Raw genomic sequence first — 24,484 nt, forward strand, 5'->3', positions numbered from 1 at the left:
TTGAAGTGCTTTTATGTTAACAAAATAAAAATATCATAGGTGAGACTGCAAGTTATTTTCGTCTGTGTTTCGTGTATGGGGTGGACTGATTTGTGTTTATCAACTCTTGCAACACATTGACATTAGATGGCTTCGCTCTGCTTAGTCTGTTACACAGCTATTGTCTCGCTGGAGAAAAACCACTCAACGGTTACACAAGCTGAGCGGTATGCAAAAACAGTGGTTAGAGCATAGCCGGGCGGGTGAGAGGCGTTGAGGGAAGCTTTGGTTTACAACTCCAAGCCACAGCCTGAATCAGGGCACAGTTTTCTATCAGACAGAGAAACACGAGAGGCTAAGACCTCTCTCACTATGATGCCGATGACATGGTTGAGATCACACTTGAGTGCCTCTTGGTTCTGTAGATTTGGTTTGCTGGTGTACATACGTGTTTGCAGTCTGTGTCGGAGGCAGTGTGTGTTAGCATTTGTCACCTGACTGCCAAGCAGCCGGCTTCAGGGAACCATAGTCAGTGTGAATGCTGGGACTTGTCAAAGACAGGTGCCAGTGCTGCCGTATAGCAGCTGGGAAGAGACTGCAAGGCCCACAATCAAGTGTGGGCCATTGGGAGACAGCATCAGCTAGAATTCCCTGCTGATGGGGGATCAAATGTGAAGGCCTCACTTCAGTCCCATGGCTTAAGGCTGAAACATGCTGTATGCGCCTGTGCATGCACCTTCTGCAGCCGCTCCGTATACCATACATACTTTCCTCCTGTCTTTGCTCTTCTATAGGAAGAGATGTTATTGCGCTCCAAAATAAACTTTGACATGTGAAGATCCTTGTTTTGCTTAAAGCACTGTTGCTTAAGTGCTATCAAAGTAAGCAAGCCATTTTCATCTTAAACTGATTATAACAGCTGAACAGATTCTGTTCTTATGATTCAAGTATTTAAAGAATGTACAGGTAAGAATTACAAATTGTTCACACATTTGATGTCAAGCTGATCTGTTGTTTTGTTAAGCAGCTGCATTTTGAAGGAGCTCGAGTTGCACTGCACACCAATAATCAAACTGAAAAGGCGTGCAATAGGCAGTTAGCACATCCACAATGTCTGGAATTTGTAGAGAAAGGCAATAGATCTGCACACATGCTACGATTACATCATTGCAGACGTAAGACTTGTCATGTGCTAGTGAGCTCCAACAACCACAAGAGGCATTTAATGGCCTTTAGTGTTCCAATATTCCACTAACATTTGTTGCCTAATTCTGAATGAGTAAAGCAATAAAAAACTTTCTAAGATTTTATTCAGATTCAGTCTTGCCTGGTTGAGTTTCATTTTAATTCAAAAGCTCTTTTTGATAACCCAACACAGTATTACGGATGTAGACTGACTTATATAATAAAATGATCATGTAAAATGTGCCTTCAACTCTTCTCTGTTAATAATTTAAAGTCTCTGACTTCCATGTGAACATTGTGGTATTACATAGCAGCGCAAGCTTCTCTCCCAAGCAGAGCAATGTCACAACTGGAAAGTGGAACAGGAACTCCCTCGTCCTCTCAGGATGGTGGGGTTGTAGATGTGCCTGGGAGCCATTACTCTAAGCCCTCGGAGCCTTCGAGGGGAAGTTCCATGGACCCTTTCTTCTCATTTACTACACTCGCCTTTGGGATCACTTTTGAGTCCTGCAATCTGAAAATCCTATGCTGTAAATATGCAGATCTAGTCATCATCTTCTCCTGATCCGCCTGCTCGCTTCTTCCCAGATGCTTGCCCACCCTCATGGGAGAACAACTGCTGGCTGCCGCATATAGGCCAGTGCAATTCCTCGCCCTGACTCAGAAAAAGAAAAAAGAAAGGCATGGAAGTTTTCTATATGCTCCCACAGATCATTTTACATCAGTAGACGTGCCTCTCAACACAACTGTTCCCAGTTAGTGGCGAGCTGCCAGTCTTATTACGGTCACCAGTAGGACAAATGTTTTTCACTACCACTGTGTGTAGTTTCATATGACGTGGCTTGGTTGTTATTCAAACCATTGAACCAACAAGTCAGTTTTCTTCCTCTAACGCTTTGGTAAATTCAGCTGTACATTATGTCGACAAGTTAATGTCTACATTTGTCTACTCTTGGCATAATACATAAAGTTGTGGTTTAATATTATACCGATAGGTGCAAGAGGTAATTACAGAGAAGAAATGTCACCCCAACAAGCAGCCGTAGAATTTATAGTCATCATCTTTTTATTGGTATGCCCAAGAACCCCATTTGGTGATTGAGTTAACATTAGTGGTATGCCTCGCACATTCAGAAATGATCTCACTGAAAACATTTTATGCCTGACATTAATGAGGCCAGTCAGCACAGTTAATTTGCTGTTATTTAGCTTTGCGGTAGTGTTAAATCATAAACAGGCTGAGAGAGGCCTCACTAACAGTAAGTGATGAATAAATACTAAAACTCTGCCCTGAACTTAAGGACAATCTTGTTTCTTGGCTGGACAGCTCGACTGTTGGAGCTCTCTGGCCAGAGATTGAGATGCTGTGGTCTGAGACACTGGGAAAGTCAACCTCTAATTGTTCACAGAAGCCATTGGCAGGAGGAGCTGAGAAATGATGAGTGAGGCATCACCGGGGTCCAATGCTAAGATGAGAGTGCTCACACTTGCCATTCAGGGTTTTCGAGCCCACTGGGATGCTCCCCAGTGACAAACTGGTTGTCCTAAAGAGAAGAAAAAAAACTAGAAAACCCAGCTCTTTTCTTGGCTCACTTTTAAGAGACAGACACTTTCTTCACGTTTTAAATTGGCCTTGTCATGTGGTTTCCTCAACTGGGCTGCCGGGAGCCGACTGTTTCCACATAGACCAATGTTCTGAACCAGTTTTGGTTTTGAGAAAAATAAGGGTCTGTTTTTTCTGGCACTGATCACTATGGTATTAAACTTCCAATTTTTTCCAAAAGCTAACACAGTCATGCGTTTGTATTTTTCACGCCTTTTTGATCTCTGTCACAGTTGCCTGGCAAGAGGCACATTTGTCTCTCTGTCCTAACACTGCCACGACCCTGTAACCCTCCCCCCTCCCACTTGTCGCACAAATCTTCGTTTTTGTGGTATTTTCCTGTGTGCCATGATTTAGCAAATAACATCAGTAATGATTCAATTGGGCATAAAGTAATTGAGAGGCGGCCTGCTTGCCATCTGTCTGGTGAGATTACTACTTTCTGTTTAATTAAACGTGTGACCTTGTGGCCGTGGAGGGAGGTGCCAGTGGGCAGCTACTGCCAAAGAGCCAGGCCATCTCATTTGAAGTCGGGGTAGGCTGGCTGGGAGGGGGGAGAGTTGTTGTGTGGTTTTAACAGTTTAGCCCAGCTGCTAAAGATAGCACAGGCTGATGTGAGTCAAGCTTAAGTGGCAGTCTCCTTTACATGGATGTGTCCTGTGTGTGTGTGTGTGTGTGTGTGTGTGTGTGTGTGTGTGTGTGTGTGTGTGTGTGTGTGTGTGTGTGTGTGTGTGTGTGTGTGTGTGTGTGTGTGTGTGTGTGTGTTCACACACACCAACGAGCCTGTGTCAAAACCCAAGTCACCAAGCCTCAGTCAATTTGGCGATGCAAGAGGCGCCCCGCTGAAGTCGGAGTGATCCCTGTGTGCATACAGTGTAACCAGGAGAGGGTAGAGATGCTGGGTCCAAAGAGAGAGTGTGTGTGTGTGTGTGTGTGTGTGTGTGTGTGTGTGTGCTGGAGGGGTTTACAACGGGCTGAATAGAGGCTGCTGTTTTAACTCTGATTTTATGTGTGGTTTTGTTTTGACTCCTGAGGTTTGGTTTCCCTTGGACAGTGTCCAGAGATTACAAGGCCTGCTTCTCCTCAGCTCTCCTGCGAGGCCGACGTTAAGGGCCCTGCAAAGCTCTGTGATTGGATTTCATTCCTGATCTGGTTGTTTTGCGTTGTAAACAGGACATTAAATACAGGGTAGATGGTGCGCTAATGAGTCTTTGTGTCAGTGTATGTATGTGTGTGTGGGGGGGGGGGTGTTTCAGGCTTTATCCTCTGCATCCTCCATTGCGGTGTCACACACCCTGTTAAGAAGAGGAACTAAAACTTGTGTATTACGCTGATGATGTACAGTTCACACACAAACACAGAATGCGCAACTGAAAAATGCATCAGTATGGTTTTCTCAGTGTGGGCTGGATGGTGTCTTGCAATACTTCCTCCCAGAGCTTGGAAAAAATAATCCCTCTTGTTCCCCCAAACAAAAATAACCATTTTAATTACTATGGTTGTGCTATGGTGCAGCCACAGCGTGGCTGGCAGGACCCGGCTGAGGTGGCACCGGCCACTGGGGATGGGGACGAACTCTGGGCCGGCCTCCTGGGAAATTACAGGGTGGTGTGGAGGAGGGGGGGCTGGGGGGGCTGAAGCTTGCCTCCACTCCTTGCTTTCAGCCCAGAGAGCTACTGTTTCTGTTTAATCTTCGCCCTCTGGAGATAATTGGAGATGTACTTTGTGTAAACATGTTTTTTGTTTCAAAGTTAAGTTTCATTGTTTCAGTCAGAAGATCTGTGCATATGCCCAGCATGCAGAAAAATACATTTTAGTTTATCTTTTTAAAATAACAACATTCTTATCATCAAGTGGACTCCATTTTCATTTCCATTGTTTCATACATTCTTATGATGCTGTTCCCTCTCGAACTTCTTCAGCCATCTCTTGTCTCCCTTTTCTCTTTTTCCACCTCCCTCTCTCCACCCAGAAATCCCTCCCCTCTCTCCCTCTCCTCTCTCAGTATGTGCTCTGATTACCTCTCCAAACTGGCAATAAGTTGATTGCTTTACAGAGATGATGTAAGCCTCTGCCCTAGGGTACATCAGGTTGGATTTCTCCCGCTTTATCTTGTAAAGCCTAAATTAACAGCTGGTTTGGTTGGAGTTCTCCTGGATCTGACTAAAGGATTAGGCTTGGTTCTCATGCGAGTCAATCCGGTTTGATTTATTGCAGGTCTATCAAAAAAGATCAATGGGAGTCCTTTTGAAAGTAAATCCTTAATCGCTCTTTGCACTTGCGTGTCATCACTGTGAATTTTTTTTCCTCCCGTCTGTCTCTCGCTCTCTCCTTTCTCCATTTCTCAGTCCCTAATTCTTATTCTTTCCTTACACCACTGCTTTGTCTGTTTTTTTTTTTTCAACACCCCACCAACCCAATGCGTGGTAGCGATCTGACTGTCTGTCAATGGTAGCATGGTGAATCGCCGGATAGATTTTTCTCTGTTCTCATTAGGTATCCGTCAGGGCAAGGCAGCCCTAAGCATGGTTTTAGCATCCTCTGGTTGGGATCACAACCAAAATGAGACCCTGCTGCTGCTGCTCTTGTTTCGTCTTCACCCAAACTTCACCTAAATCATGCCCCGTCTTTTTTCCACATTAGGCCTGTCACTCACCTCTGGCTCTAGGTAAGCTACGTTGATGAATTCATATGTTGTCATAGCCTTGGACTATCTAGTCAGTATTAGCCTAAAAAATACAGTATTGGTTCCTTTGTTGACCATCTTCATTCCCTCCAGGCATAGATGCATGCTAACACCTGAAAAACATGCGCTAAACTGATTCCAATAACATAATCCTAACTTTCAGTCTTCTCAAATATTGCAATAGTGAATGCTTATTTTCTTGCACATTCAAGTGCACATGCTTCCCTGTCGACAAAATGATATAACACTCAAACAACACCCTGCTGCATATTTTCTTCCAGACATTCGTAATGTGACCTGGCAGCTGTTGAGAAATGGGAAAAGGGTGGGGGGGGGGTTATATTATACTAAGGTTTATATTCTTCCACCTACTCCAGCTTTCACTCATTATGTTATCTTCAGCACCCCCTCCACACCTTATTTTCCACTACTCGCTCCTCCATTTCTCAAGGCCAAGACTTTAAGGAATCTGTAACTTGACAAATACAACCAGTAGCACAGACCATAGGGCTAGATGGACGGACAAACGTCATTGATGATATGCCATGACGTGTAGGCTACACGTCCTGTAGGTGTTTCCTGTCAAGTTTCTCCAAACAGCATCCATATTTCTCTCGAGGACTGAATGCTCTTGAGTCAATTTCTCCTATATGTTGACAGGGGTGTAGGGAGGTGAAAAGGGCTCCGGGCCGATCAATGTCAAATTCAGGTGTGTCCTCCTGGCATGCTCGGTGAGCTGGATGGCTGGCAGACTTTGGGTAGGAGATGTGGGAGGGGCCGTTGAGGGGTGGAGGTTGGGTATATGTGTGAGGAGTGGGGGAGATCGACGGGATACGTGGGAAGGAAGGGCTTGCTGTCAGCCAGCTGGACCTCTTAATCCTACAGCCTTGGGGAAAGTGTGTGTGTGTGTGTGTGTTTGTGTGTGTATGTATGTATGTGTCTGTGTGTCTGTGTGTGTGTGTGTGTGTGTGTGTGTGTGTGTGTGTGTTTGTCTCGTAGAGATTTGTCAAGTTTAGCACACCTCTGCTCCCCTCTTTGGCCCAGCTGAGCCCACAGTGTGAGTGTGAGTGTGTATTGTGTGTGAGTGTTTGTGCTCTAGTGAGAGACAACCAGGATTTCATGTGCACTGTGTTTACTGTAGTCCTCGCTTTTAACAGCACACTGTATATTTATGTCGAGACGATACAGGCTCTCACCCTCTTGATGTTGGAGAGGCGCTGGGGGTTGGTTGGAGGTGGAAGTGGGGGTGCTCGTGTAGGGCTGTCCCGTGTTGCTTGTTGAGGGCTGGGGAGGAAGGGGTGATGAGGGGGAAGTTGTGAGGGCAACAAACACTGCCAGCACCCCCCTCTCCGCCCCATCCCATCCACTGCCTTCATGTCCAGCCCTCTCTGAGTATCAAACGTCTATTCTCTAACACTCGTGTGTGTGCACTTTTTCCCTGTTTGACGTCATACTGCAACTAACTGGCTGATTGCGTCATCCCCTTGTCATTCATTAGACACAAAACATACTATTTAGCCACATTCCATGCAAGCTTCCTCTCTTTTTTCTGCTCCCGAGCACCCTCTCTCTCTCTCTCTCTCTCTCTCTCTCTCTCTCTCTCTCTCTCTCTACACTACTCTCTCTCTTTTGGCGTAGACTTTTGCATATATCACAGGCTGGCAGGCTAAGAGCTTGGGACTTCCCCACGCCACACTCCAAGCCTTTGATCCTTTGCTTTGGAGGTAACATCAAAAGGAGAGGCATAGAAAGGCAGCTACTACTGTGAAGTTCAATGTTCAACTTGATGGCTTGGCTGAGGGCTTTTTTTCCTCTCTCCTCCCCCCCCCCTCTCCCCTCCCTCACCTCCCTCCCTCCTCCTGCTGCTCCCTCGATCCCTTTGCTGCATCCCTCAACTGACAAAAACACACAGTTTGTAGCCAAGGTTTTTTTTTTGTGCCTCTGACCTCACCTCCACAGAACCTATCTGGCACAAAACAAGACCTCCTCCCCATAAAAACTCAGATATACAGATGGCGTACACAAAGATTCAGTCGTTTCTTTTTGATGGTGTGGTAAAAGGTGCAGTTCCAGCACCCGGCTCTTCCCTTACTCTCTGTTTCTTTCACTCTCTGTGTGGATAGTATGATGCATCTTACATTGCAGCTGGTTGCATCAATGCCAAGCCAGGCCCATTGTAGCAGCGGTGGTGGATAGGTTAGCAGGGAGAAAAGGGCATAATGTTCCCTGCACGCCCCCTCTGTGTATGGATCCATCCTTACTCTCTACGTCACTTCTTCTGAATGTGAGAAAAAGAGTCAAAAAATGCTCAGAGGAGAAAAAAGACCTCTCTGCTTTTTTCAGCTGCTTTGCTTGTTGTGTTGACACGGGGCACAGAAAGCTTGCAATAATTCGTTCACAGGAAAACAAATGATTTTCATAATGAAGGCCTCAACTGAGTTTCTTATGCAAACTCTAAATTAAGGCAGTATGAGATGAAATAATGCATTCCAGGTCAAAGCCAGACTTTTCTGTGGTGTAGTCAACTGTATTTAAATGACACAGACTTGATAAGGCGATCCAGAAAGCTGAGGTGCTCCACTAAATGCTTTTTCGTTTTTTATGAGCTTCCCTCTCTGACTGTGCCAATTAGCAAAGGCGTGTGGCCTGCTTTTCTTCTCCTCTTTTTCCTGCTCCAACTCTCTTTCTAGATAGACACTCTCTATCATGCTCCCGCACACAGACACCACCGTACACACACCAAGCACACGTTTGGTGTATCATTAGCTTAGTGTGCGGGGAGGCGTGCGAGCCTTGGCTCTCCTCTGCCTTATCTCCATGTCAATCACAGCGTGTGTGTGAACATCAGTTGTAATGATCTCCATCCAGCCTGTCGGTGCGTGTTAGCGCCTGGCTTCCCTCGCCCCCGGAGCAAGCCGTTCCCTAGCTAATAGATGCAAAATTAAGCTGATCAATAGATGGCCTCAGCTCATTATTGACATGTTATCGCGGCGTGGGATTTTTGTGCGGGGGTTTAATACAGTGCTAGCTCGAGATGCAAGGCAAGAGGAAAACATAAAGTTAGCCGTTTTTACCCAAATGGCCCACTTTGTTTCAACCCTGCAATAATATTACATTAAGCTAATTTATTGTTACTTAATCTTATGCATGTAACATTCTATGTGCTAAAGCCGTTTTCTATTTATAATACTTGTCCTATTGGAAGAGTAATCATCTGCTCAGTGGTAGGAAATGAGATGGAGACTTTGTAAAACGGCATATTAAAGATTCATCAATAATTGGCATGTGTGCTGCTGTTTGTGTTGGGGGGAAGGAGGGTGGGGGGCTCTTATGGACGGATCACCACGTGATTGAGCTAAGTGGTAATTAACCATGAGAGAGGTGTGTGTGTGTGTGTGTGTGTGTGTGTGTGTGTGTGTGTGTGTGTGTGTGTGTGTGTTTTTTTTTGCCTGTGTGTGCATGAATATGCTGCTGTGTGTCAGAAAAGGTGGGGATGCAGAGGGTAAGATGGGGGCTGCATCGCAGACAAAGTTGATTTGGAGGTGAGTGTTGAGGGCATGTGGTCAGGTTATGGAGGGACGGGGGGGGAGGGAGCCACCCACTCTGGTCCGAGCTACACAGACGCCTCCCCTGACCCTCCTCGGGTGTTATTGTCATGGAAGCATCTCGCATTTTAATGAGCTCCAATAACCAAACCCTTATTACTTATTTATTCATTAAGTTACCGTGGCAAAGAAGCAGTACCCCACTGTGTGAGTGTGCATGTAATTGCATGTGTGGGATGTTTTTTGTCTTCTTTCATGCACGGTGTCATAGTAAATACCATGTTGCATAACAATATCGATAAGTTAGGTTAAAGCTAAATTAACCTAAAATAGATGGCTCAAAGCTGACCAATTAGCATAGATGGTTGTGTTATGAATCCATAACCTGAAATCATATTTGGGATTTGAGTGAAAACCCTTTAAAATCCCTTGCTTTAGGTATGCTGGAGGAGTAGGCCTCATGAATATGGAGGCTGAACTGCTTCAAGGTTCATGTGCAAGTGTGAAAGACACACAAAACAGACGTTTGTTGGTTTCGTATGATGCTTTTGTGAAGATTAATTGGCTGTTGGTATATGTGTGTGTGATGCCTTCAACGTAATGCTTTCTGATTGATGAATATGCGTAGGTAGAATTGTGTGATAGTGTATAGTGTTTTCACAATATCGGAAGTCTTTGTGAAGCCTGAGAGTGTACACATTCTCTCCCTCTGAGGCATGTTTCATAGCTTCCTTATATCCAGTCTACCGTTTAACTAATTCATAGTGAACTCTCACAGAACAAAACCAGACACCCAACATCAAGGGCAGCGTTCAGCTCTCCTCCAGCACAATACCAAATACAGCATTCTCCAGCAGAACGTGGGCGCAGCAATCAGCTTACTTTTTCTCCCTCAGCAGAGCTCAGCTGCTGTTCACCTTTTTAACTCTCCCCTCCACGCCCCAAACCCTGCTTCCTGCAAACAAAGGTAAGCATGTAGTGTGCGCATGAGTTGCCCAACCTCTTCTCCTCCTACCCCCTGGCCTGACCTTGCGTAAGGGGCTCAGACACACCTAGTCCTGCTGACGTGCCTGTTCACCTCCATGTAGCCTCTAACTAGGTCAGTGTTTACGAGACTCCAACCAGGAAGGTCCAGGACCTGATCTTTGGCCTGCCAATCCATCAGCCTACTTCCACTGAGCTGTAGGTCCTCTACTGACTGCTATTAATAACAATGCTGATTTATTTATTCTACAAACTGTGAGAATGCGCACAAATAACAATTACCCACACTGAGCTAATAGTTCCTGCAGATGTTTACATGGATCTCAGTAATCCGACAAGTTGATGCATGGAGGGAGCTGTATTAGCCTACATTTCAATATGGAAAAAAAAGTCAACTGGATTTTCTGTTTTTAACATTTTCACCGCTCATCCAAGATGCGTATTAGTTCTCAAATTGATAATTGACAAAATGCTCTCAGGATAAAACCAGTAAATGCAGTTTACTTTTGAATAAGTACTAGACATCCTTTTACACGCATGACTGAAAATCTTCATAGGATGAACTGTAGAGGGACTTGTTTATGAGGTTGATGATTTGATAAAGCACCTTTGTGGTTTTAGTAACATAAAATGTGTTTTAGTATTGCGCACAAAAAAAACAACCTTCATCTATGCTGCCCTTATTTTTTAACTGTGCACTTTGCATCCAGTTATTTTTTTAGCCTTTACTAACCAGACTAGGGAGTCTGATAACCCACTCTGTTAAAGTAAACAGTGATTACTTAATAGGAGTAAGTAAGACAAGTCGATTAAGCTGCATTTATGACCATTGCTCTTATCAGAGCTTCCAGCCTCATAATACTGTATATAACCCACTCAGTTTGTCACCCTAGTGGTCTTGGAAGCCAATGAAAGCACACCAAGGCCCGAGTTATATTTGTGTCTGAGTAAAGGAAAAGAAAGAAAGAAGAGTCACTCAGATAGAAGAGTAGCTCTGTGAAGCAGCAGAACCACCTTAAAGCAGAGGCATTCTGCAGCAGAGCTTGATGCTAAAGGTGCCAGAGCGCCTGTTCATTAGCGGGGCTGACGGAAGACCAGCCAGCTACTGCTGGCCTTCACCCTCCCTGCCACAATATTTATAGAGCCGCCAAGAGATACTCCTAATGACACAGGGAGAGGGACAGTGGGAATGGGGGGAGGACGTGCAAAAGTCAGAACGCTGTTTACTTTCTGAGGCTTGTTGAGAAGTTGGTGTGTTTTGGGCTGAGAACTTGAACTGAGACCTCTGTATGTGTGTGTAATCTTTGCTATAATCTATCATCTAATCAATTTAATGCTTTAGTGCTAAACTTTTGACAAGTGGACAATTTTGTCTCCTTGTGATTGTTGCAGACAGATTTGTCAGCTACATGTTGCACAATCCTTTGAAGCTTTCCGGTCAATCAGCTGGTGTTTAAACAGCACATTTGCCCACACTTGCTAAGTAAACAGTGTCAGAGCAAAGCCATACTTATCTCATGAACCAGTGTTTAAGAGAGCGAAACTAACTTCCAGAACAGGCCAGATAAAAGTCAAGTGTTCATGGAAATAAGTCTAAAGAAAGGCCACCAAACAGATCAGTTAAAAACTAAGCAATCTCCCCTTTTTTTCTCAAACACTGCAATACTTTCTGAGATATTATGAACAATAGTAGTTTCTACAGCCTAATTTTAAGGGGTGAGTAATATCTGAGTTGGGTGGAGAGGAAGGAGCAGTAATTTGCTCATTCTCCATGTGGAAAATATGCTTTTATGAAAGTGTTGTGTTGAGTTTTTCTGCAAGACAGAGCGAGAAGGGGAGTTTAAGGTGGAGGTGGAGATTGTTGGCAAAGGGAGTAGGGGTAGAGAAGGTGAGGAGGGGAGGTTTTGGATCAGGTCGGTGGCCCCAGTGCTGTCAGGGCCAGTGGGACCCCCAAGCGGTTCTGGCTTTGGAGTAAATATGGGCCCAGCGGACCCCTTCCTGCCCCAAACCCCAGGCCTTCCCACATTCCACTTTTATTTTCCTGGTTGCAAAATGCCTCTGGCTATTAGAGCAGGTGGGGTGTGTTTATTATTTACTCATAAAATGTCTATTAGTAGAACTAAAGCAGCCATGATAGGCACTATTGTGTCTAACTTTCTCCTAGTTTTGTCAAGGTATTAATCGTTTTACAGTAAACCCATTCCTCCAAAACCAGGTACACCGAATCAGACACAACAATGTATCATATAGCTGAGTAGACTGGTGATTTCTTTTATAACCAGGGAGATTGGTCTGTGTTGCATTAAGGTTCTTCTTCCCTCAATTACAGAAAAGTACTGTCCCTTTCTCAACAAATTAGGTGTTTGTATAAGCACGTGTATGCTTCTTCTCTGGCACCTGTGAGTGAGGACAAAGACTGCCGGCAATATCCGCAACAGATCAAGACAATATGCTCAGCTCTAGTTTTTAACGGGATAAAATTGTAGTCAAACTAGATAGACTAATCTTTTAAGCTTGGTGCAGTTTACTTGCAGAGCTATGAATGGGCTCCTCTTACTAGCCTTGATCATTTCAGACTTAAATTAAGCTCTTTAGAGTAGCAGTCCAATTGTAATCTGCAAGCTGTCAATCCCATCTCTGAGCGCTCTCCCAGAGGAGCTGCTGGGCCTGTTGACCAGAGTATGTTCAAATGTGGGTGAGCGTTGTTGCTCAGGTGTGAATAAGCATGTACAGTAAGTCAGGGTGTCACTTTGAATGTCTATGTGTTATCTGTTAATCTGCCTATGACGCCCGTGTAGAGCTATGTCATGTCTGTCATATGAGGTGGCCACAGATGGGTCGAAGATCTGCTGGACTCTCTAGAGCAACACCCAGTATCCATATGCTGACTCTAAACCCAAGCTGCTATATGCCTGTCTGTCTCTGCCCCTCTGTCTCCCCTCCTTTCTCACATTGCTCATATGGCTGGGATGCTCGATGGAGCCCCAGTGGTCCTCATCATCTGTCCCTCGGTTCCCTGCTGGAAAGTGGACCAGTGTTTGGGAGCCACATTGGCACATAAGGATCTCTGTTTGCTTGATTGGTCTGAAGCCCTCTGCTCTTAATCCAAAACAAAACGAACAAGCCCTGCGGTAGCTGCTGCTCTAGCCGCCAGGCTGCCTGTGATAAACACATCAGATGGGGGAAATATGAAAAAAGGAGCTGGTAGTTGACCAGAAAGGGGCGGATCAATCCTGCTCTTTCCTTCCTTGTCATTCTCACTTAAAAATGTATGAGTAATACTTCTCCCCCCCTCCTTCTTTGTCAATAGCAAGTATTGACGTTTAGTTAATGTTTGATAGGATGTGGAAACGATGGGTTATATTTGGGAGGATCAGAGTCCAGCACTGGTGCCAGGTTTAGGCCAAATTGCTTCTGTGCCAGCTTGTTGAATTAGTAACAACAGTGGTGAGAGCCGGTGTGCAGACATGTGAGGATGATGTGTGAGTGCCCAGGATGCCCCTCCAATTGTCTTGAGCCTACTTCCCCTCTGCCACGAGCTGTGACACCAGGACCAGGGCCTCAGCTTGTTTTCAATGCGATGACAGTCAGTGTGGATCTGGGTTAACACTCTGTAGCTCATAACATGCCAGACCTTGGTGCAGCAGCAGTAACTCACATATGGGCGAGTAGTCCAGCATGCAAATAGAAAGCACCTGCTCGGATGTAATATAGTAAAACAAATATATCTGTAACAAGTAGCAGATTAATTGATCAACAGAGCATTTTGTACGGCAATAAGGCCTTTTAATTAAACCAAAAAAGACACGTGTCTCAGCATAGTGTTTCCATTTCAGCTCAGTGCTGTCATTTAAGGTTGCGCTGTTTCTAGTCCTGAGTGGATTTCTACTGAAGCTTTGGAACCTAAAAATTGTATCGAGGACAGCCGTAGTATTTTGCCAATACTGTTAGGGAAAAATTCCATACTGTATTGGTTCTGGCCTTCTCAATGTAATGATATATTTGGGTGTTGGACGGTTGGTCAGAGAGGACAAGCTATTTGAAGACATCACCACTTTGGCTCTGACAGGCCCGTTTTCTGACTGATTGTATAGACTAAAGGGCTAATTGAAAATTGAACACACAAAATAATCAATAAGGAAGGTAAGCATTATTCTGGAAGCAACTCCCCCTCCACCAACTCCCACCCCCCTCCACCAACCCCTTTCTTGTGCTTGGGAAAGCAGTAGAGGACATGAAAATCGGAACAGTGAGAGTGAGTTCATCCCTGTGTAAGGATTTAGAGGACTCCCTTGTCTTTCACTTCATCAGAGACAATTGAGTCATTCAGCTCCCATTGTGGGGCTGGCCAGGCGAGTAGGGGCGCAGGGCAGGGGAAGAGAAAGGGGGGAGGCTGAAAGGGAGAGGGGCGAAGGAAAAGCCGTCTGCTGCACAACCTGGAGCCGCAGCACAGCCACTGGGTGGCTCTTGCAGGGTGGGGGTCTGTCAAGGGGGGCGTGCTAGTGTTTGTGTGTGTGGGTGGGGGGCAGGAAGAGAGACAGAGGAGAGGAGAGAGTTGTCCTGGAACTCCGGAGCAATTTGTCACATTGGAATGGCTCTTGAGTTACCCGGGGGGCCCCCTCATAGCGGGAGAGTTTTCAGGTCGCAGAGTGGGAAACAGGGAGGGGCTTGGAACAGCAGAGAGGGGTCAGAGGTCATGGCCTACTCAAGACCAGGCGGTGCGTCGGTTAGCAGCGCAGGCGGGCGGGTGGAGGAAGAGGACGTAGGCCAAGAAGGGGGTGGTCGGAAAGCCCGGTGCTTGCCAGGGCTCCGTTTTCCTTGGCATGCTTGTAAAACCTGCAGGAGAGATTAGTGTGTGAGAACATTTGCAATAGCAGAGCTGAAGTGGAGCCACTTGTCAGGGCATGCGCTGCGGCACCCTCCCTCTCTGTAGTCTTTCAGTGTCTCTCTACCACACTCAGGGGTGTCACCTTCACGCTCCTTACCCACCTACTCAGATTGTCCTCTCGCTCGACTCCTTCTCCGGCTGCAGCTGTGTTTGAATATTTGCATGTGTGAGCATGTGTGCACACCCAATGGCAGGACTTTCCCATGCTGGATTCACAATTTACCCCCTCTTTTCTCCTGCACTGCCCCGTCTTCTAGCCCCCCTGGCACCAATGGACACTGTCTTGAATTACCTCATAGATGACAGCAGCCCCGTCACTCTCTTCCTCCTCTTTTACTGTTACAACACCACCCCCCTCTTCTCCTCCTCTTTCCCCTTCATGGCAATTAATACCCAGTGTGGGGGGTCCATAAAAAAGACCTCTACTCTGGAGTTTTTACAACCTTTCCTTTTTCCACACTCAGAACATACAAACAAGCATAAACAAACCCAGTTTTTTTTAGCAATAAAAACCATCTTGGGGTTATAAATGAGTGGTAGTGGTGGAGAAAGACCAGGCAGCAAACTGTTTTTTCCCTTGCATGGGCTGTAACCGAGGACATGGAGTCAATAACTCCCTCCAGCGTCTACCACTGGCAGGCACCCCACAGTGAACTCTTCGCTAATTACCACTGATTTAGACACAGTCTCAGGAAGGGTCGCGACACACTCACTCTCTGACCAGCTCTGACACACACACACACACACACACACACACACACACACACACACACACACACACACACACACACACACACACAGCCTACAAACTAGCCGTCAACACAAAGAAATTGGATCTAATGTACCTGCATCACTATACAACTGCCAAACTAAATGATGATTGAAGACTGAAGTTCTAATTTATAAAACAGCAATGCCTAAACTTTTTGTCACCAAGTGCCAAAATGTGATCCTGGGCTCTGGGCCAATAATGATGGTGAGATAATTATAAAATGTAACAGGATTGCATGAACCTTTTTAAGGTCTTATGTCATCATTGCAAAGAAGCACATGATCTCAATCCCTCTATATAATTGAATAGAATTCTGATAGCATCTTTAAGTGGAGCAACAAATTCCAAACATGTGGATATCAGACGTTGAAAATGCACTCCAGAGTTAAGATTTCTCGATCATGTTGAAGGTTTACGTGCAAATGGCATCATAGGCCCAGATCCAAGTCAAAGCTGACCTGTCAGACTGTCAGGGGGTATTTGTTGTGTAATAGAGCAACTTATATGAATATCCATTTAAATAAATTTAAATTAAAAAAAAAAACACAAAGACTCTGCTTTTGTGTTACCAAGTGAAGTATCTGTGGCACCAAGCTTACAAAATAGGCCTGTTACACCCCTTTGTATTAATTAGCCAGTAACACTGATTGTTCCTGTTCTTGCATTTGGTGTCGAGACAAACAGGTTTTTATTGAAAGCCTAAACAGCTGCTGTGACCGCTTTCCCTGAAAATAGGTGGCCGTGACATTGGTAAACAGTGTCTAGACCACATGCTATAGCAAGGTCAACACTTGGCTGTCGATGGCCGAAAAATCTACAGAGAATTTGCTGTATGGCCAATATATAAAGATACAAGGTAGACCATTTTAGGTAATACCGTCAATGCAGCACATGTCATCAAATTAAAAGGGCTCCACCCATTTTATAACAGACAGATGTTTCTCATGACCCTTGTTTCGGCTTAGCTGTTTGTGTGTGTGTGTGTGTGTGTGTGTGTGTGTGTGTGTGTGTGTGTGTGAGTGTGTGAGAGAGAGACTTTTGATAGAAGCCAAGTAAATCATTTATGGGAGCAGTCAGGAGGTTTAGCCCCAGAGGAGCGTGGTGAGACGCCACGCTTTAACCTCTTTATGGGTTCCAGTAAAAGTCTTAACAACAGTCACATTTATGACATTAGGTCATCTTAAAGCCAGGAGGAGTGTACAGTACTACCTTTAACGTCTGCCCTCCCCAAACTCCAAATTATTGACTTAATGAAATGCAAAGTCATCCGTCAGCGACTACACTTTTTGTTTTAAAGAATTCTGTTCACTGAGAAGGAGCCTGGCTACTAAAGGAAGAGTTTTGTTCTGTATATTTCTTAAAATGTGTAATTTGATTTTCACATCTACTATGTGCACTCCTGCTGGACTCTCACATACATGTTTGAGGCCATCCTCACCCCCATCCACCAGCTGCTTTAAGATCTTTATTTGCTTTTCCATTTTTTTTGAGTTTCCACACCCATACACCCATGTAAGAAATGTTGTCTCCCTTTTGTCTTATTTTTAATTTGTTCTTTTTGCTTTCTGCATTGTTAACATGTTTTGTTTGTTTCTTTCCATTCTGTTTCCTTTCTACCATTCAGTACCTACAGATGAAATGGCCCCTGCTAGATGTTCAACAAGGAGGTCTTCAAAGTAGACAAGCACTTAAAGATGCCAGGTCCCCGTCACCGGCACACATTGTTGTAAGTAACACTCCGCCTGGTACTTTTCTTCTTTCACCAGCTCTTCTTCCCTTATTCATGACAAAAAAGACAAACCCTGCTTCTCTTCTCTTATCCATCCTGAAAACTTATTCAGTGTTAAAGCCCTCCCCTTTCCCATATTAATGGATGTTTTGACCGAAAATATATCCTTTATTTACCCCTTATCACAGTCACTAACACACCCAGTCAGTTTTATGTAAACTTGTAAACTCATGTAAATTTTGACAACGAAAGTTCTGTGGATCCCAGAAAGTATAGCTTTCATCTGTTAGTAAATGATCAGGAGGCGAATGGCATTGGGGGCTGCCACTGTGGCAGGTGCAGCAGTTGTTCTTTGGACAGCCACGCCACCTGTAATCCCAGAGAAAATGATTACTCCCAGCCCAGCCTTGTACTGAGCTGGAAGATTATGAAAAACGGGTCTAATGTTGACAACTTTTTCACGAGAATGAGCTAATGCTGGGCTGCTAACATATTGTCTTTAAGGGAAGTGTGGGCGTTCCTTCAACACTGATTACCCTGTCCATGGTGTTGGAGGAGTAATCTGGCAGGAGAGTTGGCTGGACAGCCATAGGGGCATACGCAGTACATACACATAACAGAGCATCCACCCTAGGCATGTCAATATCTAAGAGGCAAGCAGCTCTACAATGAACAGTTGAACACGAACTTAGTAGATAGCTAAAGGCATAAAGTTTTCAGAAGGTCAGCGGAAAGGTTGAACATTGGGAGGTGTGCGTATGTGGTCACAGGGTTAGTGAGCCAGGAAAATCAATGAGAGTGGGGATTGAGCAGAATTAGTGAGGTGATCATCATGAATGCCCCAGGCCATTATTGGCACAGTTGTTACTTTTGTTTTGGAGTCGTGCATCTTCTACATATCGTTATGATAATTTGAAAAGCGCATAACGATTTTAGATGGAGAAGCCTTCCAAGTTTGTGTGCTCATGAATACAATATCTCCTGTGGTAATCGTTCAGCGCTGGAGCTAATAATACATGGCAGACCCTTTTTTGTTTATGCACTCTGTGCAACAACACAGTTAGTAGTCGTTATGGCTCTGGAACTCACAGGAGGAAGCGATGATTTTTTTATTTTTATCACACAAATTGCATTGTCAAGACAGAGTGTCCCTCTGAGTCATATTTGACATTTGATCAGTTCAGTTACTTTTATGGTCCGTGATAAATACCATCTTGAACAGTTACTCAAAAGTTGGCAAGCCAAGGCCTCCTTGGTATTTTGCCCATTTAAGTTAAGCACGTCTTAAAATAGCAGGAGCTGACAAGGCTGTTTATTTGAAACAGAAACCTTGTCAAAAGTTGTCTTTAAGACAAAGAGCTAGCAATGACAGCGTTATTCTGAACAAGCTAAGGCCCTCCTTATCTTTCCCTGTGATGCTAGTGTTATTTTTATACCAAAGAGTTCAGGGGCCTCTTCATACTCTGTTATTTTAGGAGACGCTGAGAAAAGAGTCCCAACTCCTATGAAGCCATTAAACTGGTCGTAGGCAGCAAAAGCTGCAGGTAAATACTTGAGGTTTTATCCTGCTATGAGTCATATGGCTGTAAATACTTACCACCTCACATCCACCTAAACTCCTGCTGTACGATTCCCTTTTAAAGGAAGTTTGAGAACAAGTAAAGTGTAATTGTTGCAGCTCAACTTTTCAGAATGCATTAGTGATGCCATTTTATATACATTTCTGTTGTAATATTTTTTTCTAAATTTAGATTGCTTAATGACTAAATGGGTGCTCCATTTATCTAAAATTATAACATAACACATTTGGCTTTTTTTTGTTGGCAAAATTAATTCAAGCATCTATTTTCCACAATGTACACAGAAGGTGGTAATACAAACAGTCAGACATGCAACACTAACAGGCTTGGAACAAAGAGGCAACACCACAACAGAAACTGGCTGTAGGGCGAAAAACAAACTTGAAACAACGAAGATGGACAACCAGTCAGATGGAAAACATAAGCTTGCACATTGCTGGAGTATAAATCCATTCACAACAACACAATGGAGTGACTGTAACTATTGAGTTACATGAAAATACAATACATACAAAAATGCGTAATAAGTGACTGATTTGCGAGATGTAAAAACCAACATATCGGCACACGTGTTCCTTGGGCCGAGGTATAACGGATTCAGTTTGATCCTGATTGAGATCTGAGGTTTCCGCCCTTAGATGGCAATATGGCCACAACTAAAATTAAGTTAAGAGACTAGAGCTGCAAAGATTAAACAATAATTAATTAGTTGTCAGCTATTAAATTAATTGCCAACTATTTTGATCATTGATTAATCACTAACAATCAGTCACTTTTCATTAAATTTGTTTTTAAAGATTTCAACTTCTTAAATGTGAATATTTTCTAGTTTCTTCACTCCTCTATGATAGTAAACTGTATATCTTTGAGTTGTGGACAAAACAAGACATTTGAGGACATCATCTTGGACTTCTTGGAAAACACTGATCGACATTTTTCACAATTTTCTGACAATGTATAGGCCAAACAACTAATCGATTACTTGAGAAAATAATGGACAGATTAATTGACAATGAAAATAATCGTTAGTTGCAACCCTATACTGTAAGAGACTGCAGGGTCAATACCAGTTGGATTTGATGATAAATAACTCACTATCTGAAATTTTAACGAACCTTCTGGTTTCTTTCTTTCTTTGGGCTTTAGTTTGAAGCAGAAAAACAGAAACAAAAGCAGAACGGACCAGTGGGAGCACTATTAAACTGATGTTGTGATTAGTACTGACACTGATCAATATGATAGAATACATTGTAATATTTGTGGTCATATTGCCCAGCCCTAGTGTGATCTGTTTGATAGAGTACACAGGCTGGTAAGATCAGAGGCATTGCAGCATCGCTGCGTAGGCACACATCTCGCTGTTAGCACCACTGATATATTGAATGTGAAATGCAGCTTGTATAGTTGCCGCTCCTGCCATCCTGCTCCAGCATCCACCTCTGACTGAGAAGGAAGTGTGATTGAATGTTTCCCTGGTTTGCATCATACCGTCTGTTGTACATATAGAAAAGACAGATAACTGTGGACAGCATTGTTCTTGCCAATGATAACCCCACACGGACTCCCGCTGGTGTCATTCAATCAGTCAAGCTTTTCTTTTTTCTTTTTCACCAGAACATGTAGCCCTGCATGTTCCCGTATGTGATCCCCTTTTCAAAAAATCAGTAAACAGTAGTTTATTTTTGTTTACTAATGTAAAGAAACACTCAGGCACATTGGTCTCTCCCTGGCTTTAGCACTAGCAGGTTGCATAAGCAGTGATAAGAAGCCGTCGATTGGCCTGCAAGATAACAGCAATCTGAAGCCTAAGTGACCCCAAGACCGTTGAAACAACAATAGAAAGACAGTGAGAGATAGAGGGTAAGATAACGATGGCTGTAGATAAAGCCTGTTGGAAGGTTGGGGCTGAGGAGAAGGATGGAAGAAAGATCGACAGGGACGGAGATGCAGACAGACGGTCTCATTTCTGGCTGGAAGGCTAAGTCGAGGTGGATCAGCCGAGAAAAGAGGAAGTGACCTCACGCAGGCTGGTCTTTCTGAGGGCACGCTGTATGCCCCTGTTTACCATGCTCTCGAAGGGGGTCACGCAGGACCCTTTGAAGTGCTTGACCACCCCGCAGGCAGCCTCAAAACCTGCCGCTGCTGAACTTTTAGGCCATTGGCTGAAAGTTATTCAATATTTATCCACCTATTGATGTGTATTTTTTGAGAGAGAGACTCCCAAGAAACATTTGTATGCCTCACACAGCTCCTGAGGGAAAGATCATAAACAGTCCTTGCTTTGTCAACATGCCTTTTATTGTGATGTTTTAATTTGACATTGTGGATTTGAAGAGACTTTTCGGATACTTAGCAGGAAGTACCTTAAAGCTGGTGGCTGAATTTAGAAAGTAATGTGTGTGTGTTTGTTTTCTTTTACCACTTTTACACTTAGACAGTGACTATTGCATTAGGCCAGTAACATAACGTACCATAACAGATTTTGCAAGTCCATTACTTAAGTGTGCATGTGTTGATATCAACAAAAGTGCAGTTAAGGACTCAGCAGGTGTCCAAGCTGAAGTTTGTAATGTCATGACATTATTTGGCTACATATTAACCCAACTAATCTCAGTCATGCTATCAAACATGTTCTAGAATATAGATAAAGAAACAGCACCTCTAGAATGAGATATATAAAAGCATTTAAAACATTCTTCTTATTGAATCACGTTTCTGAACTTTCATAATTCTGTGAATTGGGGCAGAAACATGCAAATGTTGAGGGCATACACACACAAACTACTTTCCTGACATTCACGTGCATACACACACACGCACACACAGCCTTAGAGTCTAGAGCCTAGCCCTGGTCAAACAATGTCTCTATTGTTTTGTGGGCTTTCACTGGCAGCAGGGGACGGCTGGAGTGTTAACCATTTCCCAACTGCGCCTCCCTGTGTGTTATTGTGTGTGTGTGTGTGTGTGTGTGTGTGTGTGTGTGTGTGTGTGTCAGAGGTAGTGAAGCATGGGCACAGGGATGAAGAGAGAGGGGGCACTTGCTCCAAGTGTATGGTAATTAGTGTGGAGGAAGTGATGGAATCTGGCCATTTTTATGGCCTGCAAGACCTCCCACCTGAGCCTTTACAACTACTGAACATGCTTATTTCATTCCCATTCAGTCTTGTTTCTCTAACGAATGTGTACTGGAAGGAGGCTGTGTGAAAAGAGCTGGGGTGTTTTTGATATTATTAAACAAACTAACACCGAGCATTCAGAAAAGACATGCCACAATGACTCTTTGGATACCAACAATGGGCCAAAGGACTAGGTGGGCATGCGATTGCTACTCTAGGTTTGTGTTAGAAAAGACAGAGCCAGGATCACATTCACCTTCCTTGACCGCGTCTCTGTCCATTTTTAGAGGAATGGGGATAAAGGGGGCTTCCTGTGGTCTGAATGGGCCATGCACCTGGGCTAGGCAGACAATTGCCCAGAACTCTGGGATGCCTGGCCTCCTCAGCTGTTAATGAGCGACCCTGTGGTCAGCAGGCACCACCCACACACTGTCTATAGGCTTTACCCAGAAGGTTTTTTCTGTCCTGACTTATGCCAACCTTAAACTGCACTTTCCCTCCACATTTTAAGCCTTTTTCCAAATAACCTCTCCCCCGCTTTTGTCTTCTTTCTCTGCATGCATCCATCCACCCTTAACCTTTGCTGCAACAGAAAGCTCATATCTCACACATGTAGTTATTGTTGTGGTCGCTTTTGGCATGTAGGATTATTAAATGACACATTCCCATAAATAATTTCTCAATTGATTTTCAGAACTATATATATATTGCCTAGTTCTTTTGGGCACACAATCCAGATCTCAGATAGAGACCATTGTGCCTGTCAGCTGTCTCTCACTGTCTTCTACAAACAAGACAGTAGCTCAAGGGGTCACACTTACATCATTGGCTCGGGCCAAAAATGCGAGGCCGTCGAGACGTAGCGTCAGGCCCGGGAGCTGTGACAATGAAAATGAGAGCACCTCAGTCATTGTATCTGTCCGGCAGTCTTGTTCCCACAGACAATCCACTCAGTGTTGGCTTAGTCAGCAACAAAACCACAACATTGACCGAAGAGTTCTCCTTACTTTATGGACTTAACAGTACACCTAAACATTTTAAAGTAAAGGTACCTGATTAATTGCCATGAGGGCCCTTTGGATTAAATAATTATGCTAGTGGTAAGGGCCAACTGACCAGAATCCAAAATTTAAAACATTTATTTATGTATTGAATGTGCGAAGAACATTGTTAAAGAGCTTCTTCATTACATTTTACTGTAGGAAATGTGAACAGCAGCTTTTTGTATTGTCTCTGTGTGTTTCTGTGTGGGTGTGAATAGCTCTAGGACCATTGTCGTCTATTTTCCCTGCTCTGGTATTTGACCGTCGAATAACCCTTGTGAACTTAAGCTACCCCAAGGAATGTGTGATATTATGTTGGACATGCACATTTAAAAGGATAATACATATTTTTGTGTGTGCGTGTGTGTGTGTGCGTGTGCGTGTGTGTGTGTGTGTGTGTGTGTGTGTCACCAATAACCACAGTGTTCACTGTCTAGCTGTTATGAAAAGTTATCTAGCTGGCCCCGGGGTCAAGCACAAGTACAAATAGAACTCAGTGATCTTGCTGCACAGAAAGCGACTTGCACAGTAGCTTTTAGTTATTGGAGCCCTTCAGTAAACTAAAGGCCCTGTTGCTTTTCTCTGCATGTTCTGAGACTTCCACTAGCATGTCCTTTCTTCCTTAGGAAATCAATAACTCCCTTTCTCTATTTTCTTTCTCTTCCTTCCCTGTCCTTTCCTCTATCGTCTCCTGACATATCTCTGAGACATGTGAGATCTGATCTTTTGCTCTTAGGAGCAGTAGGTACAAATCTGCCAGGTAAATCTCTGAATGCCTCCTCCTCTTAAGAAACTTATATCGGAACAGCTAGTAAAACTAGGCAGTTCACAACTTCAGTTTTAGTGTACACAGTGAAGTGATAAAAATAGTAGACATGACTGCTCTGGGGAACTGTAGTCAGCACACTTTCTGAGTGTCATTTACTTTATAAATGCACTTTTAACATCAAGACAAACATGACCCCGGCACTCAGTTGATATTACTTACTCCTCCGTGCCAGATCATGATATTTAAAGCTTGAGAAAAACTGTGCCAAAACTTTGGTAACAGTGGATCCCCAGACCAGCTGACTGCTCTTTAAGGTCTGTGAAGCTGTGGATGCTGAGCAGATACAATGTTCTACCAAAGTGAAATATTGTTTTAACAACCAGCCAGCCAGTTCCAACAGCCATGTAACCAGTGCAGAGCAAGTGTTCTCCTATTCTATCTGTGTAAGATTAGTAATAATGGGGCAGAACATGCACCCAGGAGAAAGCTGAGCCAGCAGAGACGAGGCAGTAGTTTAAATAACTAAAAAGCCGGGGGATGCATTATTTCCAGGGAGAACACGTTTCTTTTGCATAAAACCTGGCCAGCTAGGATTGTGTGTGTGT

At 44.0% G+C, this 24,484-nt stretch overlaps 1 protein-coding gene across 22 annotated transcripts in view; it reads left to right on the forward strand.

Annotated features, from left to right (window-relative positions):
• tcf7l2 (transcription factor 7 like 2) overlaps nt 1–24,484 on the forward strand; it is an 89,042-nt gene that overhangs the window by 12,129 nt on the left and 52,429 nt on the right. For all 22 annotated transcript variants that reach the window (XM_078278511.1, XM_078278510.1, XM_078278515.1 and 19 more), the window contains exon 4: nt 17,267–17,368. In XM_078278511.1, the coding sequence (XP_078134637.1) occupies nt 17,267–17,368 (102 nt within the window). The remainder of the gene's footprint in view (nt 1–17,266; nt 17,369–24,484) is intronic.

Source organism: Sander vitreus, chromosome 21 (genome assembly GCF_031162955.1).
Source record: "Sander vitreus isolate 19-12246 chromosome 21, sanVit1, whole genome shotgun sequence".
Taxonomy (NCBI): Eukaryota; Metazoa; Chordata; class Actinopteri; order Perciformes; family Percidae; genus Sander; species Sander vitreus.